Source organism: Peromyscus leucopus, chromosome 1 (assembly GCF_004664715.2).
Source record: "Peromyscus leucopus breed LL Stock chromosome 1, UCI_PerLeu_2.1, whole genome shotgun sequence".
Taxonomy (NCBI): Eukaryota; Metazoa; Chordata; class Mammalia; order Rodentia; family Cricetidae; genus Peromyscus; species Peromyscus leucopus.
In genome coordinates this window covers 29,457,740-29,478,779 of record NC_051063.1, presented here as the reverse complement: position 1 = coordinate 29,478,779, position 21,040 = coordinate 29,457,740, and the positions used below count along the sequence as shown (strand labels likewise).

At 38.1% G+C, this 21,040-nt stretch overlaps 1 protein-coding gene across 7 annotated transcripts in view; it reads left to right on the top strand.

Moving 5' to 3' along the window:
- Atrnl1 (attractin like 1) overlaps window positions 1-21,040 on the top strand; it is a 590,535-nt gene that overhangs the window by 74,041 nt on the left and 495,454 nt on the right. For 6 of the 7 annotated variants that reach the window (XM_028880975.1, XM_037205779.1, XM_037205772.1 and 3 more), the window contains exons 10-12: window positions 9,425-9,579; window positions 18,751-18,835; window positions 20,822-21,030. In XM_028880975.1, coding sequence (XP_028736808.1) covers window positions 9,425-9,579; window positions 18,751-18,835; window positions 20,822-21,030 — 449 coding nt within the window. Of the gene's footprint in view, window positions 1-9,424; window positions 9,580-18,750; window positions 18,836-20,821; window positions 21,031-21,040 lie in introns of those variants that run through there. The other variant, XM_028880978.1, reaches the window with a different exon arrangement.

The window sequence follows — 21,040 nt, the reverse complement described above, 5'->3', positions numbered from 1 at the left end:
CAGTGTCTTCAGTCCTGTGCTTGAGTGTTTGGCCTGAATGAGCAGTTCTGGTCTAGATGTTCTTAGTTAGTCATTGGCCAATGTACTAGTTTTCCTAATCCAGTTATTTAGAACTTGGTCAAAGGGAGTACTATCATGTTCGATTTTACCCAAACCATATTCCAATCCAGATGTTTGCTGATTTGCCTTCTGACCATTGATGGATGGGAGTTTCTGACTCTACAGTCTTTCCAAGGTTTGGTATTGTTTCCTAAGAGAGAGAGAGAGAGAGACAGAGAGAGAGAGAGAGAGAGAGAGAGAGAGAGAGAGAGAGAGAGACAGAGAGACAGAGAGAGAGAGAGAGACAGAGAGGTGCTATATGATTGTGGGAAATTATGCCTAGTCTTTGTTCTGTTTTATTTTATTTATTTGTTTTTTTGTGTGGATAGGGTAGGTAACTTCATGCATGCACATATGCCTGTGCACATGTGTGTGCATATGTGTGGAGGTCAGAAATTTACATTGAGCGTCTACTTTATTCTCCACCTTATTTTTTGAGACAGGGTCTCTCCCTGAACCTGGTGCTTATTGATTTGGCTATGCTGAGTAGCCAGTGAGCCCCAAGGACTTGCTGTTCTCCACCCGCCATCCCTGAGGTCAAGGCACACACTTCTGTGCTTGGCTTGGGTGCTAGAGCTCCAAGCACAGCTCCCCTGGCTTCCCACGAAACAGGCGCTTTACTGACGAGCCAGCTCGTCAGCCCCGTGGTTTTGATTTTAATTTTAATTTTCTCTTTTACTAATAATGTAGAACATCTTTTCATATATATTGTCCATATAGTGCTTCTTTGAAATTTTCTGCAAATATTCTGCCCATTTTATTGTATTTGATAGACTGTATATATTTCTCTGCAATATTAGTTTATTTTGTAGTTTGCAAACATGCTCTCTCAGATTGTGGATTATCTTTCTATTCATGTGTCATTATTTGATAAATAGAACTTACATACATATAGTCAAATAAGTAAGTTTTGTTTTATTTTATGGGTTGTGCTTTGTATTTTGCTTATATAACATTCTTCTACAATGTTTCATAGTTTTTTTAAATGTTTCATATTTTTATAAATGACTTTCAATTTTTTCTAACTAGTTTCACAGTTAATTTTCAATCTAGCTTGTGTGTATGACCGTGTCTGTGCCGTAGGTACTCACTGGGCGTTGTTCAGTAACAGTCATTCCTTTGATTGTCTACAGTATGGGAGACATTAATAAGAAAATTATTTCTATGCAATTAATATTTTCATGGTTTTCTCAATGAAATATGTATGTTTTAAAATTAAAACTCACATTTATTTTAGTGTATGAATGTAGGGGTCACACTTGAGCATGTGTGTGTGTGTGTGTGTGTGTGTGTGTGTGTGTGTATACAGGTGTGCTTCTGGGGGGTCAGAGGACAACTTGAGGAGGGTTGGTCTCCCCATCATGTGAGTTCTGGGACTGACTCAGCTGGTCAGGCGTGGCCGCAAACGTCCCCACCCCCTGAGCTGTCCCACCTGGTCTGTTTTTTAAGGATTTGAGTACATGTTACCATGAGCCTCATGTCTCCTAGAAACAGAAATGTGTTCTTTCATAGCTGGCATTGAGAATATGCAGTCTCTTAGTTCTGGAGCATGAGCAGCAGAGCTCCGGTCCAGGCAAAGTCTCCCAGGAACTGTTCTCTGCTTTTCTAGTGTTTAGGCATCCTGGGCTTCTCCTCTTGTAACTACACCCTTCTAATATAAATTTTTATCTGTTCATGACTTGCTTTTTAAAGATCCAGTCAATGAATTTAGGGGCCACATGAATCTAATACTAATGTGACCTCATTTATCTAACGTAAATTGTGACTTCCTTTTACTTTAGCACAAATATTTGCAGAGAGTCAATTTCTAAACGACGTCACATTCTGAATTTGTAGGTATATATTAACTTTGGGGAGAATACTATACCTTCAATGAATGTTGTGTTTTTTTCTGTTTTTATCTTGATGGAAGTAATACTGATCTTTATGTTTTATATCAGAATTGCTGATTTTAGTAATTTCTGTGTAAGTATTTTTAGATTTTTTTAATAGCAGTTGATCAGATTCTATATGGATAACCTGAATAAAACCCTTTTTATATTTCAAAGCTTTTAATCTTGTCCTTTTCATGCCCACTGCATCCGCACCTCAGTGTAGATTAGAGGGAAGTGATGGTTAATTAATGCATCTCTTTGTTCCTCAGATTTAGAGAAATGCCTCCAGTCTTTCTCCAGCAAGAGCTGTGTCTCTGTGGGTTTCGTAGAAACCATTATTGGGAAGGTTAAAAAAAACTAATCTTAACAAATATGTCACCTTACACAAAAATCAACTCCAAATGGATCAGAGTCTTCCGTGTGAAACCTGAAATCCTGAGATTGCCGGAAGCAGACACAGGCAGTGCCCCCAAGATGGAGCACAGGGAGCAGACACAGGCAGTGCCCCCAAGATGGAGCGCAGGAAGCAGTCACAGGCAGTGCCCCCAGGATGGAGCGCAGGAAGCAGACACAGGCAGTGCCTCCAGGATGGAGCGCAGGGTGGACTTTCTGAACAGGACTCCACTAGCTCAGGAGTTATGGCCAACAGTCGACAGACAGGACCTAATAAAACTAAAAAGCTTCTCCGTGGCACAGTGAGCATCCACCAAATGCAGAGGAAGTCTGCAGAGCGGGAGACACTCTGTCAACTATCCATCTGATAGGGGGTTAGTACCAGTGTATGCAGGGAACTAAAAAACAAAAATCAAGAAAATAAATAACCCAACTAAAAATTGACTATGGATCTGAAAGAGTTCCAAAAGAAGAGCTTAAAAACAGCTAGGTTAAAAAGAGTTCAACATCCTTAGCTGTAGATGTAACCAATCGTCTTATTAAAATAAGAAACACAGAGCCAATGTAAAAGAGAAAGCCGAGAGGTCAGAGCTCAGAGATAAAATCTTACCTCCTGCAGTGCTCCTAACTTCCCCGAGAGAGAGCTACTTCCTGTTTGTCTGTGTTTAAATAGTCTTTCTGTTCTACCTTCTCATTGGTTGTAAAACCAACCACATGACTGCCTCATCACTGCCTGTAAGTACCGCCCTCCAGGTCTTAAAGGCGTATGTCTCCAATACTGGCTGTATCCCTGAACACACAGAAATCTACCTAGCTCTTCTAACCACCACGCTCTTGCTATGGCTCTAATAGCTCTGACCCCAGGGCAACTTTATTAACATAAAATTAAAATTACATTTCAGTACAAATAAAATATCACCATACTTAGCAACCAGGGAAATGTAGATTATAGTTACTTTGAGATTTCATCTTACCTTGGCTATGATCAAGAAAACAACCAACCGTAAATGTTGGTGAGGATGCAGGGAAATGGGAACCCCCTTCACTGCTAGTGGGGTTGCCAACTGATGCAGCCACTTTGGAAATCTGGAGAAGCCCGGAGTGCTAAACTCAAGTCTACCATAGACCCAGCCTTACCACTCCTTGGCATTTACTCAAAGGACTTGACATCTCACTCCACAAATTCTTGCTCATCTGTGTTCTTTGCTGCTGTAGTCACAATAGCTAGTAAATGGAATCAGCTAAGAACATGTAATACACAATGGAATTCTATTTAGCTGTAAAGAACAATTTAATTGTGGCATTTGCTGGTAAATAGATGGAATTAATAATGAATGAAATAACACAGAGCCACAAAGACCAACGACACATGTTCTTTCTTATTTGTGGATCCTAACTCCAATTTTTTGATGTCAGTATATAACTTAGAGTAACTGTAGAAACCAGGGAATTGAAAAGGGACCTTTAGGGTTGGGGAGAGCTCTAGAGAAGAGGCTAAGTAAGACCCACGTGCTATGAAAGGGGAAATGTGTGAGACACACTACCAACAATTCCAGGGCCAGCCGCGGGGCACCTCCCTTCGGTTTGTTGGACAGCGAGTCCAAGAGACTCTTAGAACAACATAAGATATTACTGTTGTCCCTGCTTTCCTCTCTGAACTAAGGTAAGTCCTTATAGCTAAGATAATACAACTTCAGACCCAGGACTTAGAGGTATTGAGCTGGCACTGACCTGGAAGACTCCTCTTTGGAGACTAGCTCCCATAGTGTCTGGAGTTTCTCTGTAATTGTCAAGGAAAAAGCAGTCAAAAGTCCAACGATGACCAGCTGTCCAGTATATCCCTGACAGTGTAATAGTGGCAACACCAACAGATGTCTAGTTGGATTTGAGGCCCACTCAGTAGGAAGAAATTAATCCCTGGTATTGTAATCCTAGCCAACAACCTCTGGCTGGTGAAGTCATGGGGCCCAGAGAAGAACCTGCTACCTCTATTTTCCTAAACTTACATTTCCAGCTTCATTCTAAAAACCTACCCTTACACCTACAGATAAACACAGCTCTCACCCCTCATCAGAGAAGCTTCCTTTTCAGCAGACGGAGACTGTCCTAGTCAGTGTTTTATTGCTCTGAAGAGTTCTCCATCTGGGTCCACAGGCAGTGGGAAGAGTGACACAGACAGGCTTGGCCCCTGGGACCCACCCCAGAGCCCACGCCTTCTGACATACTCCCCCACAGGCCACACCTCCGAGTCCACTCAGATAGTGATGGAGGAAAGCATTCATATGAGCCTGTGTGGGTCATTCTTTTCAAACCACCACAGACTATTACAGAAATCTGCAGCTAGTCAACATTAACAGAACAAAGCCAGTGTAGTGCCCAGCCCTGATTGATACAAATACATTGTAACCCTACACCTAAAGGGGCAGAAAGATTACAGCCAGGGGTCCAGGATGTCTGTGAGACAGTAGCATCTATTTATGGCAGGGAAGTTGTACCTATGAAATATAAAAAGTACGGGTCTCCTGAACAAGACCTGCCTGATGACAATATCAGTTGACAAGCCAGTGTGGATGAGAAATCTTACAGGGCCCTCACCCATAGATGAAGAACTACAGGCAATTAATCAGTGGCTGCTCAGAGAGGGATTGTCTTTTCCAGGGATGAGCCCCTGATAGCTTATCCAATCCCTGTGTCCAGCCTTAAAACACATACACACACAAAGTAACACTAAATGAACTCAAAAAGTTGTGTGTGTGTGTGTGTGTGTGTGTGCACATATACATGCTTGCAATAATAATTAATGAAAAAGCTGGGCGGTGGTGGCACATACCTTTAATCCCAGAACTTGCGAGGCAGAGGCAGTGGATTGCTGTGAGTTTGAGGCCAGCCTGGGCTACAGAGTGAGTTCCAGGAAAGGCACAAAGCTACACAGAGAAACCCTGTCTCAAAAGACCAAACCAACCAAACAAACAAATCAAAATAGTTAATGAAAAAGAGGTCATAAATTTTAGATGGGGTGGAGACATGGGGGGACTTGGAGTAGGGTGAGGAGTGAGTAGAAATGATGTGAATACAGTGTGTGTGTAGAAAATCTTTTTAAGAAAGTTAGGTTAAAAATACTTTTTCTTCTCTCTTGATTTGCTAGCAGCTTGTATCAAAATCCCTTTGAGAGTTGGCTCTCTGATGTTTTTCCCAAAGTGAGGTGGCTAATTATCATGATTTATTTTAGTAACTCAACTTAAATCAGCTTTAGCCAAATATTACTATTGATTTTTGGTTTTCTAATATTTTGATGAGGAACTTTAAAAATCTTTGTTAATATATGAGATATGATCATGCTTCTCTTGAATTATTCATATTAATTATTTGATGTTAATGCTATATTGGATACATAAACTTATTTGGAGAGCATTCTTTTTAATACTATAGACCACATTTATAAAATCAGAATTATTTTTCCCGAGTATTAGTTATAGCCTTTAAGAGAACTAAAGGCAACTTTTTATGTTACCTTTAGATTTTTAGCGGTGAAATTTATTACAAAGTTACTTTAAGAATATTCAGATTGTCTCAGCCTGATTCAGTTTTTCTGTTTTTTTTTTAAAGAATTGATCTATGAAATTAGTATCATTTATTAAATTATTATAACAGTATTATTAGTGTGGTAAAAGACCCTGTAAAATTAAGATCTGTTAATTATGTAAGTGATGGGTTTCATTGTGATTTTCCACATGCATGCCATGTACTGGATCCTGTTTTCTGTCTGTCCCCGTCTGTCACACTCTCCTTTCCCTCCATATCACTAATAACTTTACTGTTTCTATGTAATTTTTAGGTTTCACAGGAGAGAGAACATGTGATGTGTCTTTTTGAATATGGTTTATTTTACTTAATGTGATGTGAATTAAGTAAACTTCAGCTCCCTCTGCCTCTCTGTAAATGACATTCCATTTTCTGTATGGCCGTGCATGCACTGTGTGTAACCAGGTCGTCCATCTTTGTTCACTCGTTTCTTGCACTTGGGCTGAGTCTGTCCGTACTTTGTGAGTAAGCTTGAGATGAAGTAGGTGTGCCTGTCCCTGTTGTAAACTGACGTGGAGTCTTTGACCCAGACGTGATATAACTGAGCCATAGGTAGTCCTCTTGATTTTGTGGCATTCTTACTGATTTCCACAGTGGGTGTAAAAATAGACATTCTCTCCATTACTGTTTGTAATGTTATAAACAGAATTGTATAGAGTGCATGTGGCTTTTTTCACACAGCAATCTGTATATAACGTTCCACAATGTCTTTTCATGTGTAGTAGCCTATGTCTTTTCTGGCTGCATTGTATTCTATTACATAAACAATACTGCTAAATTGTCTTCCAAAGTGACATGTTTTATTCCTTGCATCAACAGATAGGAATTTTTATTAGTCTACATCCTTGTTAGGTTATAGCAATGTCAGTATTTTCAGTTTTCACCATCTTAATAGGTGTGTAGGGTGTCTTTTTAATGTGCATTACACAAAGTGAAGCATATTTTTATTCATATATTCACATTCATGTGCTTTCTTTGGAAAGGTGTCTGTTCATGTATTTGTTCCATTTTAAGGGTTCTTTTTATAATTTGGAAAACATTCTTTTGTCATGTCTTAGGTTGCAAATGTTTTATGACAGTTCTTGGCTCTTACTTTTATTCACTGAGCAATAGTTTTTCTAGTGCAGAAAAAATGATATTAGTAAGACTTCATCAATTTATTTTTATGATTTGTGCTTTTTGGTGCTTCTAACAGTTCATCATCAAACTCAGCTCCTAGATTTCTCCTATGTTATCTCTGGGAGTTTATCATATTCTTTATGTATGTTTACTATTTATTCTAGGTTAGTGTTCTTCATCAGTGTAATGTATGTATGTGGTATGCTTATGTGCCTGCATGTGTGTTCATGTGTGTGTGTGTGTGTGTGTGCGTGCGCGCGCACATGTGTTTATGGTACATGCGTGTGGAGATCTGAGGTTGACTTCATGTATTGTTCTCTATTGCTATGTAGATAGGCTGGCCTCAAAGTCATAGAGCCTCCCAAGTGTTTGAGCCCTTTAAAACCAGATTTTGTAGATTTCCTCATGGATCTTTATATATATGAGCTTTCGAAATGTCTGCCTCTCTTCCTGTTGGAGAACCTCTGTATTACTGTTCAGGAATTGTAGGTGCATGGGCTCAGTGACCTGATTCTCCTTGGGGTGGTCCCATTGCTTTATACGTAGAGTACTAGGGGCAGTAGACTGGGGTCTTCTAAGCTCGACTCTCTGGTGTAGAACCTCTGCTCTATTGAGTGAGGTAGGATAAATATTATATGACTACGCTTTAACCTCTTTAACCTGGTTGACTACTCCCATCTATGCTGGGGGCTGAATATGGAAACTCACCCAGACTTCTGAGACTTGTTCCTGGAATAGAACTTCTGTAAGTATGGGGAACTGTGGTGGCCTGATACTCTTAGTAAGCTGTCATTGACCTGCTAGGAGCCAAGGAAGGAGAGAAAGTTGTTACCCTGGCTGTGCCCCTCCAGGTTAGAGGGCTGTGTTAGAGAGCTGGTGTATGTCAAAGTCGAGAAGAAGGTGGGAAGAAAGAAAGGAACGTGCCCGATTCAGTCTACTGGAGATTGTGGTCTTCCCCCCTCGCTTTGGAAGAGTGGAGATTAAACTCGGGACCTTGTGCACACAAGACAGGTTCTCTACAGCTGACTATATGTTCCTGGGCACACCCCTGCTCTGTTGCTTTTTGTTTCGAAGAAGCGCTCACTACATTGCCCAGCAGGCCTTGAGTTGTGATCCTTGTCTTAGACTTGTAAGTATCTGGCATCACAGCTCTGTGCCAGCCACCTGGTCAGATCCACTGTTGACTTCCTAACCAAACTTAGTAGATATTCTTGACTAAGTGTTAATGTTGCTCTTAATAAAGTTTTATGAAATCTTAAAATTTCTGAGACTTTGAAAGCATTTTGTTTTAATTACATTTCTTTTCCTGGAGAGACTGTGGAACTCTGTATATTGTCACTCTGGGGTCTGTCTCATATTCTTTAAGGATTAAATGACATTAAAAATCCATGGTTTTAGACACTATATACAAACCAACTATTTTATAAATGTTTACCATGTTTATATTTTTATCAGGATTGTTAGAAGGTACTGATTTATATTACTGTTCATCTTTATATATTGGTTTATTCAGAGAAGTTTATAATTCTGAGCATATATTTACAGTACTTTTAAATTTTACTGTTTCTGGACAATCCATTTTAGAGGGTTCATTGTTAAGTGTGTGTGAGTATGTGTGTGCCTGAGCCCAGGTGCCTGTGACGGCCGGAGTTCTCAGACCTGGAGCTCCCTGATGCTGACGTGTTCCTGACTGTGTGGCCGCTCTCCAGCCCGTGTGCAGTTTTTCATTACCTACACGTTATGGGTGCATCTAAAGAACCCTCAGACAAATAAGTATAACCCATAGGAAAGTATATTAGAACTGGTCATTGAAGTAGAAATGGCCATGTTTTTATCTAGGTTCTGGTTATTTGGTAATGTTCATCTTATGGAAGAAATTCATTGAGTTTTTAACTAATGGTATCAGCACCTTTGTGTACAAATTCTAATAAACATAAAGGCTCATTAAGGGGTCCTTATCAATTTTATAATTTTAACCCAATGTATTTTGGACTAAATTTACTATATTTAACTTTTGTTTTAGCATTAAAAAAAGAAAAACCCATGGTGTCTTCATCCTGTACTTGGAGGTAGACTGGTTTCCTACCTTCACAAGTAAAAAATCATTCAAAATATAAAGTATTAGTATTGGAAATTCTATCTGTATGTGCTTCCCTCAAAGCATCCTGAGATATTAAGATTCCACAAATATTCTTTTAAAATATTGGACCTTAGAAGTTATTTACAAGTGGTTAAAATATATGTATTCCCCCCCAATAATTCCCAGAAAAAATTTTAATATACTAAGTCAGTACTTTATTTATAAAATCAGGGAGGTCTCTATCCTTTGTAATACATTTTTGAATTTTATTCTGTAGGACTATTTTGAAAGAAAGTGGGTTTGCCAGATACCTTCACTCAGCTGTCCTAATCAATGGAGCTATGCTTATTTTTGGAGGAAATACTCATAATGACACTTCCTTGAGTAACGGTGCAAAATGTTTTTCTGCCGATTTCCTGGCATATGACATAGGTATGTATCTGTTAGGATTGTGCAAAGAGGAAAATACCAGAACATTTTCTCAAACAGATTAATCGACAGCATGTGTATGTCACTTTAGAGATCAGTTTAGTGATAGGTATGAAATGGTTTTCTCTAATTTCAGCACAGTGGTCATATAGAGGCATGAGATCAGATGTGTTGGAACGAGTTAGTATTAGAAACAGAAGAAGGGAAGTATAGGTCGGGATGACTGTTAGAAGCTTTTGACTGTTGCATCCTTATTTGAATATTGTATAAGCCTCTTGTGTTTTAAACCAATTCGTTTAGATTAGGATAGATATATAATATGATCAAACTACCAAAGACAGTAGGAATCCAAACACTTTAGATTGAGTAGGATTGAGTAAAACTTAGTTTATATTAAATATATAGAATATATCTACTGAGTGTGGGAGGAAAGATTCATTGAAAGGAATGTGGAAAAGGAGATAATGAAGTACGATGAGACGAAGTAGAAATCCAGGATGTACTTAGGAATGGGAAAAACAAAACAAAACAAAACCCCAGAACTAAATAAGGCCTTTCCCAGAGAACCAGAAATAGCTGTAGTATTCACTTGTTCATTATGCTAAATTATTGTTGATTTTATATGTAAGTGGATGCATTCATTGAAATACTTAATTTAACTCTCAAGCTGATTTATTTAGCAGTACATAGAGTGCCTTTTTGATGGTGGGAATAAAGTACTATGTCACATTCAAAGCTACTCACTTGATATGTAAGAATAAAGGAGACTAACTAGATGTGAGACAGATTTAGTCTTCAGCATCATAAAGATACATAATCTGCTTTGTTAGATTATTTCATGTGGCCACACAGGAAAGAACAATTGACAGTGAGCATTTTGATCTTGATGCTCTTTTAAGTTAAGAATGCTAAGCTATGGTGAGTTTGTGATTATTCAGTCTTAAATGAGAAAAGTGTTACTTCTGAAATAGTAGTACAGAGTAATTCCTTATGATGAGCATGGGATGGCCCCAGCTTTTAGAAAGCTCGTAAATCCTTGAGATCCAGAAAAATAGGTTGCCTGTGACAGTGACTCCAGCTGGCAGTGACCTCTTTTACCTGGTGGGGACACAGTGAGCTTATTTTTCTGGAGGACAATGAAACCTGTATTTGTTTATTTTTTGTGCATCCATATTTCTTCTGTGGAATTTTTTTAAAGTAAAAGAGTAGGCTGTCACTGTTCTTGTTTAAAAATCCACAAGTGGGATTTTAAACTTTTACATTCGTTTCTTTGGTGAGCTTTTATCTACACAGCACTTGTATTTTAATGAACTGTGTAAGATTGAGCTCTTTTTGGTAAGTGATGTACTGAGAATCTGTTCTTATGCTTCCATATTATTAAGGTTATATTTCAGTTTTATGTATCAAAAATCTTTATGGAGGCTAAAACAAAGCAAGTTTTGTTTCAGAAAGAAATTGGAAGAGAGGTTGGATTATCAGTATTCAAATTAACTCTAAGCACTAGTTAACTGTGAAAAGGTTTATATATAAAATCTGTGTCTTCTCTAAAGATCTTGTAACAGTATGTTACTAACTCATCTGTCAGAAAATCAAACAGGAACTGAGCTAAAGGAATATAGTAGTGGCCATGATTCTAAAGCTTGTAACCTGTCCATGCTGATCGGCTGGATCCATTACATGTTCTTAATGTCCCATACATTATGAGAAAACTTAGATTTAATAATGTTTACTTCTTAATGCTGTGGATTGATAGAAGCAAATATCTATTTTATTTTGAAATAAATTTATGGAGACTGAAGGAAGACTAGCATGGTTTACACAGTTTATATCTTAACACAGGGCAGTTTTGACCCTTGTTAACACTGTCAACAAGAACATAAGCGCAACCATCAAACTCAGCATCGAGTTTTTATCTACTTTACTGTCTGTATAGACTTCCCAGTAAAGTCCTCTCATGTTATTTGTATTTATACTTCTCCTTAGCATTACGAAACGTTGCAGGGTTATCATGAAGAAAATATTTTTGTATTGTTTTTCACATAAAAGAAAATTTGTTTCAAGTAGTTATTGTCTCTCAAATGCTTTTTTTTTTTTTTTTTTTTTTTTTTTTTTGGTTTTTCAGGACAGGGTTTCTCTGTGTAGCATTGCGCTTTCCTGGAACTCACTCTGTAGACCAGGCTAGCCTCGAACTCACAGAAATCCACCTGCCTCTGCCTCCTGAGTGCTGGGATTAAAGGCGTGTGCCACCACTGCCTGGCTAGAAAATGCTTTTAAAGTCATGTTTTCTTTCTCGTATAAGGACTATTCTGTGTCACATTTGAATGAAATGCACCTGAGGTGTTACATGAGTTTTAAACAAATTTGTGCCAATATTAAGTTTTCATTGTTCTAAACTCAGTTTCAATCGTGGTGCCGTTGTAAGTTTCATATAGTGAAGTCATTAATCTTTGGAGATATAACTTTGTCTTCCCAGTGCTTATCATACTGCATGTGGTGGGGAGATAGCCAGCATATTTTCAGACTACTGTGTCTGCAGTCTGAAATGCCTAGGGAAGGTTGTGGGGAAAATCGAAACAAAAGAAAACCAGGCCTATATAACCTGATTGTTAGAGATCAGTTGCTAGACATCTATGTTTTCAAAAAGTGGCCGACAGACAGAAGGGACTGGAGCCAGCTCAGTGGTTAGGAGAATACACACTGCCGCGTCCCGGCAGCTCCAGCTGCTGTAGCTCCAGCTGCCGAGGGTCTGATGGCCTCTTGAATTCTGTGTGAGCAGCCGCACTCAAGTGCACATTCCCATCACCAGACACACACACACACACACACACACACACACACACACACACACACACCATACATCACACACACCACACACACACAATTAAAGCAAGACAAAATCCTCAGAAAGTGAGGGAAGGGGCTCGAGAGATGGATTGGTTCAGAGTGCGGAGGCTCCTAGTTTGGGTTCCATTACACATGCCGGTACCTCCTGTTCCAGAGGGGTCCATCTTCTGCAGCTTCCAAGGGCACTGGCACTCATGTGCAAATATTTACAAACATACATACAATCATAAATGAATTAGATTTAAAAATGACTGAAATACAGCTCTTAATATAGCCAGAGCCAGTCAATGAGCCTGACCAACTATAACACTTAGGGCACATTACTTAATGTTTTGTTGCAAACCTAGCTTGAACTCAGATTTTAGAATCTGAAGTGTTTATTCATTTTTTTATTCTTGTGACAATGTTGCCTTTAGAGCGCTACAAGGTAACTTTTTCAAGATTAAAAATATATATATTTTTTTCCTGGTAAAGATAGATTCCTGATCAGAATTCAGATAAAAATCTGAAACAAAATGGAAAGCAACTTAATTTAGTTTTTTTTTTTTTTTTTTTTTTTTGTTTTTTGAGACAAGGTTCTCTGTGTAGCTTTGCGCCTTTCCTGAACTCACTTGTAGCCAGCTGCTTGAACTCACAGAGATCCACCTGCTCTGCCTCCCTTAATTTAGTTTTTTAAGGTACTAGAAAGATGAAAGTGGAAATCCTGAGTCAGGTGATTCTGGAACCAGGCAAAGGAACAGGATTTCTCTGACAGTATCTTCTTACCCATGCCAGGAAACGTAAACTGTGAGACCCATTTAGTTACTGATGTTTCCAAGAATGAATTCTTGGAACATGATGATTTCACTTACAAAATCAATTCCTTGGTAGTGATTACATAAAATTATTAAAAATGGAAAAACAACTCCATATTTTCAGCAGTAATATTTTAATTGGTATTGGTAAAATAATGATGCATAAGCTTAATCACTTTATTATACAGCAGAGTTAAAGTATCACTTACCTAGTTTATGATGCATAGCATACATGATTTTGTACAACCCTGTGGAGTGTTGTATATGAATCATGTAGAATGGATACAGCCCTGTAACCCATAATTTTATGACAAAATCATATGCAAATTAAATAATCTTATTTATTTTTTGGAACATTCCAAAAGAGCTCTGAAAATTCCAACTGCCTTGCTGTTTGTGCTTAGATTTGTTTTAATTTTCTGGAGGTTTTATTTGCCAATATTTCCTATTTACTGTATTTTCATGGCTTTTCTCTGGTGAAGGGGCCCCCTTGCTGAGCCTGCAGCCAGAAAGAGCCATTTTGTAGCTTTGAAGTTTAAGGAAACCCTTGAAACCTTCCACGCCTCTTCCTGTGGTGGATCTTTGGCTGGAGTGTTGTCCTTTTCTTTGGTATTTGGTGATGGGAACAGCAGTTGCCACAGCAGCTGCCTGGTGCTTCCTCCCCCCTTCCTGCCCTGTGCTTCCTCCCCCTCCCTGCCCGGTGCTTCCTCCCCCACTCCTTCCCCTCCCCTCTCTGCCTGGTGCTTTCTCCCCCACTCCCTACCCTCCCCTTCCCCATTTTAACTTCTCCAAGCATTTGAGAGATTGTCCTTTGTGTTTTTCCTATGGGTATTAGTTTGTTGTTTTTGTTTTGTTTTGTTTTTTCTTCTAGAGAGGTCTCATTTATAGCTCAGGCTGCTGTCCTGCGCACACTCTCTCTTGTAGCACAGGCTGGCCTGAGCGCTGTCTGAAGGAAGCATAGGCTGGTGTCAAACTCACAGTGATCTTGTCACAGGCCCCAAATGCTGATGCCTGTCCAAAGATTTCTTTAAATATGAAAATTACAATTAAGTATTCTAGAAAGGAAATCTGCACCAGGAGGAGTGTTTGTAGAGATTCGTGGTGGATGCAGGTGGGCAGAGCAGTTGTGAACACAGAGGCAGATGGTTTCACATAGAGCATTAGCAAACAGAATCCAGCACTAGTTTCAAAATGATCTAACTAAGTAGAACTTATTCTAGAAATGAAATTATCATCAATTATCAGGGAATTTTTAAGTATAATTTCTTATATGAAGGCCACTGAAGCCAACAGGGAATACTGTTTTATGTTAAAACAGCTTGAAGTCATTTCAAGTTTGGGAGACAAAGATGCCCACTGTAACTAGCAGAGAGCACAGTTCTGAGGAGCTGTAGGATTGAGATAACTGAGGTGACACTGTGGTATATTTAGAATATTAAGGAAGGTTTGACTCCTAAAGGTAGAAACAAACCTTATTCAATCACCAACAATTCTTAGGTAGATGGAAAACACTTGGCAGCAGTAATAAATTTATTTTTCCATTACAAAAGTACTGAAGAGGTTTAATTTTCCTTTATATCGGCCTCGTCTCAACACTTTCATATACAGCCTCTTCGTTCTTTTTCAGCTATACTGTTAAAATGGAGCTCAGTGCTCACAGCAGTTGTTACTCCCTGCTTTATGTGTGTGCGTGTTTTGCTTGCACGTATATCTGTGTAGCCCTTATGTGCCTGGTGCCTGCAGAGGCCAGAAGAGGGCATTGGGTGCCCTGAAATGGGAGTTACAGACAATTGTGAGCTCTCATGTGGATGCTGGGAATCGAGCCAGGAATCTTTAGAAGAGCAGCCAGTGCTCTTAACTGCTGAGCTTCTCCCCAGCCCCAAGAATATTAAATATCGTAAGTATAGTTTGGAGTAGTAACAGAATTCTTATAGGATTACAGATGTATACTTTCATGGAAAAAGTGAGAATTTGTAGAACAGTTAGCCAACGAATGCATTCTTACCTGAATTATTTTCTGCATAATCAGTAAATTAAATAATATCAGAATTTTGACTCAAATTCTTCAAATAATTTTATATATACAAATAAATATATATATGTATATATAAAATCTCATTGGTAAATCATTCTGATGGTGCAGTATGCAAAGATTTGAGTTTAAGACCAGTAACTTTAACTTTTGATCTTCTGTGTATTAAATATTTGGTTTGCAAACTAAATACCTTGAAGCAGTGAGTCTTTACAAATATATTCCAAAGAGTGTCTTTCACTCTGGTCTTTATTCTGTTGTTGTGGAGTGTATCTCTCAATTTAAAATAAACTCTATAATTCTGTGTAGAATTTGTTTTGAATCATCTAAGCTTGAACTGATTTTGGAGAGATAATGACTGGGCTGTTCTAGAAGTATATTTTCTTCTGGCAGAAAATATAACTTTAGATTTCAGCTAAAGAGAACAATAATAATCGAGACTTTGCAGTGTGAGAATCAGAGCAGAATACATGTAGGCAAATTATATTAGCTTGGTGTTGGTTACTGATATAGTCAGTTTATACTTGAGTGTCGAGCTCGCGTATTTGCATTTTCTCCTTTTATCTGGACTCACCAGACAGTTACCAGGATGAGGAAGGACGCTGGTGCAGCCGTGCTGGGGTGCATGAGGTCGGAGCTACCTGCTTACGCAGGGTACTTGGTCCCCGTGATCTCCATCATTCTCATTTTTCCTTTCATCTTATCTTCTTACTGATGATGCTATCACTCATGCTAGAAAATTCTGATTATATGGTCATGTGATGATCTGTGGCCAGTGCTCTACCTACAGAGAAGGAGGGTAAAGGTCTGTGGTTTTCCACTGCTCATGGAGTGGCTGTGGACATGTGCTTCTCACATGAACTTGCCACAGATTCTACATGCTACTCTTTGCAATGGTGACATCACCAGTGGCTGGAAGGCTTGCTGGGTTACATCACCTGGCTGCATGCTGCTGTCAGTGCTGACTGGACTTAGCAGTCAGCTTTCTTGCCCAGGTGTTTAGTCAGAGCTCACATCTGTTGCTGTCTTCTGGTACATGGCTTGGCATAGTATTCCTAAATGTTGAATCTGCTGCCTTCAGAGTTCAGAGCAGTTTGGTGTGGTAGCAGTGTGTTAACTGTTTCATTTCTTTTAAATTTTAATAAGAGGGCATATTGTTCTTGGCCATTGGACCTTCATATATTTTGGCAATATGGAAAGTTTGAAGTTTTGTATATTGTATCTTACATCTTTTGGAGCACACCTGTCTTAATAAGGTCTCCATTGCATTGATTATTCTTGATATTCTGGTCCTATTAGCACCTGTCAAAACAATGTGATGTGTTTTCAATATATTGTAATTCTATACTCAATGCAGAGTATAAATAATTAGCACTATAATTTATGTTTATTGAATTGGATGAATGATTGACATTTAACTACCTGAATTCATTAGTTGATTCTAACATTTTCATTACTTTTCTTATTCAGAGCTTGTACCATGCATAGGTCACCCCCCTTCCAAGAAAAAGTATAATGTCTCAAAATCCTTTTAACATGTTATTTCAAACACTTATATGTCTAATTGTGGAAAGACAAACGTTGTCAAATGAATCTTAAGCATGTTGCTTACCTTCCAAAGATCTATTTCTTCATTTATAACAAGGCAATTCCTTAGTAAACCTCAGTGAATTCTTGTGAAGACTACTTTACGTTTTGTAGACAAGTATCAGTTTTGGAAGCAATTTTATACAAATTTTATCCTTGTAAATACATGTTATGCACATTTCTTAAGTTAAATCATAACACAAAAAATTGGCTCTGTTTTCATGCACAGGTCTTTGTTATAGATTAAAAAAATATAATCTAAAGTAATGGGATGTCTTAGTAGGCAACTTCTTACGTAAACCTGAGGATCTGAGTTCGAATCCCCAGAACCCATGTAAAAGCTCACACAGTAGAACATCTGTAATCACGGTGCTGCTAAGGAGACATGGGAGGTGGGGACTGGGGACTCCATGGGAGCCCTGGGTCTGCTTTCCTGTTGTGTCCAGCTGCACAACAGAGAACACACCTGTCTGCCTGCATACACATCAGCGTGTCCATGTGCACATACACACATTCATACACAGGTATGCACACGCCATTCTCTCTTACACACACACACACACACACACACACACACACACACACACACACACACGCAGACCAATTGTACCAATTGTAATCCTCAGAGCATTGACTTTTAGGAATGTTGGTAGGCCTCATGGACACTATCTATGGAGAAAGCAGTATAAAAATACTTAAATAAAATTGTTAGATTTTTATTCTTTCTCATGTTAGAATAATAGACAGCTGTTGTGGCCAACTTAAGAGAGCTTTTTAAACTAAAAACTGGAACAGTCTTTGGCAAATACAAGCCAGGATGTATTTTATTTGTTTTAGTATCCCAGCTTCAGTTTATGAACTATGATTTTGATAATTCCTTTGATGGTTGTTAGTCAGGATTTTGAATTAAAACTCATTTACTATTTGTGTAATTGGCACAATTATATAGGTAAGAAAATATGTAATTTATTATAATTTTAACTTTTTAAATTAGCTATATATATTTACTGTTTTTTCATGGTTATTAAAATTGCACTTTTAAAAGCTTATTACACTTAAACTAAGCATCAACTCCTGCCTTTGATACAGCGTATTTAAGAAGTTGAGAGGTAATAAGTGTCCTAAGACTGTCACCAGGTACTGGACACGGAGTCAAGTTTTGTGTGTTTATGTGTGCTCATTTTAATGTTGTATTATGATGGTAGATTTTCTTCTTTTTTAACCTTTCTTGAGAATTAGATATGTGAAAATTGTATTTGCATCATTCTGCTTTCCTTCTTCTTCCAACTCCTATGTCTCTCCACCTCTTTGTCTCAATATGGCATAGTTTTTCTTTAGCAATTTTTCTTTCCATATTCTTTATACAACTCAATTATTGTTATTTTTAAAAAGCTTTTAAATCTAGGTTTTTGTGCAGTTGAAGTATTTCTTCCAACACCAAATAAAAGCTATTTTCTTGAAACATGATTAAAGTAATTTAATTATTATATAATGGTGACTCTACTTTGGACAGTCTGTCAGTGAATGTTAGGTGTCCAATTTACTTTTATGTGCATACAGGAAATACTTAATGGAGTTTACAAGTGTGCCCTATGGTGATATTCATTGGCTTTACTATGTGAATTTGGTATCTTTTGTAAAGTCAAGTCAGTGAAATTATCTCCAAACATGAATGATATTTAATTTCATTCATTATTTTGTTAATTCTCATTTACTTAAAATTATTGACAAGAATTTTATGCAAGAGTTATTTTTAATTGAAGTTTCATGGTAGTTGAATAATGATACTAAGTTGTAGGTAGTGGGAAATTAATCATCCTTTTTGATTTGTGATTTTTGTCTAATTTCATCAATGATTATTTCATATGATTTCTCCTGAATTTCTTAACATTTTTATTTCTGTTTTCTTTATTTCAGCTTGTGATGAATGGAAAACATTACCTAAACCGAATCTTCACAGAGATGTCAACAGATTTGGACATTCTGCAGTTGTCATCAACGGGTAAAGCACACTTCTCGTTTCAGAGTTGAAACAGTTGTCCTTGCGTGTTCACACGATCTGATGTTTTTGACGCTGTGTTGGTTGTTAACGACACACAGCTGCATGCCCTTCTTTCTCCTGAGTGTGTGAGACGGTTTGTTAGCCACAGCCTCCACCTCCGTTTCCTTTCCCCTCAAGTTCACTAAACGTGTGGACATGGTTAAGTAAAAGCGCTCAGGACTGGAGACTCCTCGTGAGGCCGCTGTGTCTACCTTGTTTTCCTCGGTGACTCTTTGAGAAGAACTAAGGAGGGAAGAAAGACTAGCCTCCTGTTCTACACACAGAGTGGGAATCCGATTTTCATTGTGTTTCTGCCGTTAACCACCATGTGAATTTTGGAATAATTTAGATTATTCACCTCTTTAGACTTTATTATCAGTATATCTTTTGGAAATTGGAGTATGGGTTAGATTATGGTCTCCTTTTAAGTTTATATAAATGTTTTGCTTTGTTTGTTTTTGGGATGAGTTCTCATTCTGTAGCCTAGCTGTACTGGAACTATGTAATCCATGCTAGCATTGAATTAGTGACAATCCTCCTGTCTCAGCCCCCAGAGGGTTGGGATTATAAGTGGGAGGCCCATACCCAGAAAGTTTGTATGATTTTTGTTTCATTAGCCAGAATTTGTTAGTTTGGATCTTCATGATAGTAAATAATCTACAACTCACTCAGTAGTTTAAAATGCTTGGCCAGGCGGTGGTGGCGCACGCCTTTAATCCCAGCACTCGGAGGCAGAGGCAGGCGGATCTCTGTGAGTTCCAGGCCAGCCTGGGCTACCAAGTGAGCTCCAGGAATGGCGCAAAGCTACACAAGAGAAACCCTGTCTCGAAAAAAAAAAAAAAAAAAAAAAAAAAAAAGAAAAACAAAAAAAAGAAAAAAAATGCTTAACTCAGAATGTTTTTATATATTTATTATTACCTTATCCCAGTTACATACAGTTTTCCTACTAATGCCACACAGTAGATTATTATCCACAATAAAACTATAACTGACATGAATTGACTCTAAAAATAATAATAAATTTATGTGAATTTAATTCTAAAATTCCTAGGCTTTACTATGGAAAATAGATATTGATTTTGATTTTCTTTGTTTAATATGCATTCTGGACGTATTTGGACCAGTTGTGATTTTGTTTTTTATGTCAATAGTACTTTATAGATAACTGTTGCATGGTTTTGGGGCATGGAAGCATTGTGTTTGTTGTTAAGCACTCAGTATTTTGGAGCTCCATTACAGAGCTGGAGTGTGGAAGCCCTCTCTTTACTCTGCTTTTTTATTTGCAAGAAGTCTCAGTATCTGACTTCTAAGTTCTGTGTCTGCGCTGAGTGGCAGTTCCAGGCTAATGTAGTGATGCATGCCTTTCACCCCACGGCCTGGCCTTGAAACAGAAGGATCATGAGTTCAAAGCCAGAAAGGGTACACATTTCACTGTCAAACACAACACACCAAAACAAAACAAGCAAGATCATGGAACAAAATCCCCAAATCAGTATAGAAAAAAAATGGTAAATATAAGTAGCAACTCCAAAGTGTACCTTAACATATATTACTGTTATTATATTATAATTGCTATGTATTTCTTAAAAGATTGTTTCCTACTTCATTAAGATGGTAATACTTTTTCTGATAAAAGAACGTTACAATCTTGATCCTTTTCTTACATTAATAATAAACATGTCTGTCAACTTAATGTTTCCATAAAGCATTAAGATCTATACTATATTTCAGATTTTTATCTGAAATATCATTAAGAAAATTTTATAATAGTTAATCTGGGCTCTTTACATCATGCTGTATATTAGAAATACGATTTTAAGGAAAAGTTGGACACAAGCACAGACATTTAAAACGCTAGAAGGTGTAGTTCGATCTGTATTTTTCAGACGAGTTCATTAGACCACTTAGCTGTGCTCTGTTAAGATGCCCCCTCCTGTTGTGTTCCAGGTCAATGTATATATTTGGTGGATTTTCCAGCGTCCTCCTTAATGACATCCTTGTGTACAAGCCCCCGAACTGCAGAGCTTTCCGTGACGAGGAGCTCTGTAGAAATGCGGGCCCGGGGATAAAATGTGTTTGGAATAAGAATCATTGTGAATCTTGGGAGACTGGGAATACGAATAATATTCTCAGAGCAAAGTGCCCCCCTAAGACAGGTGAGGTGTT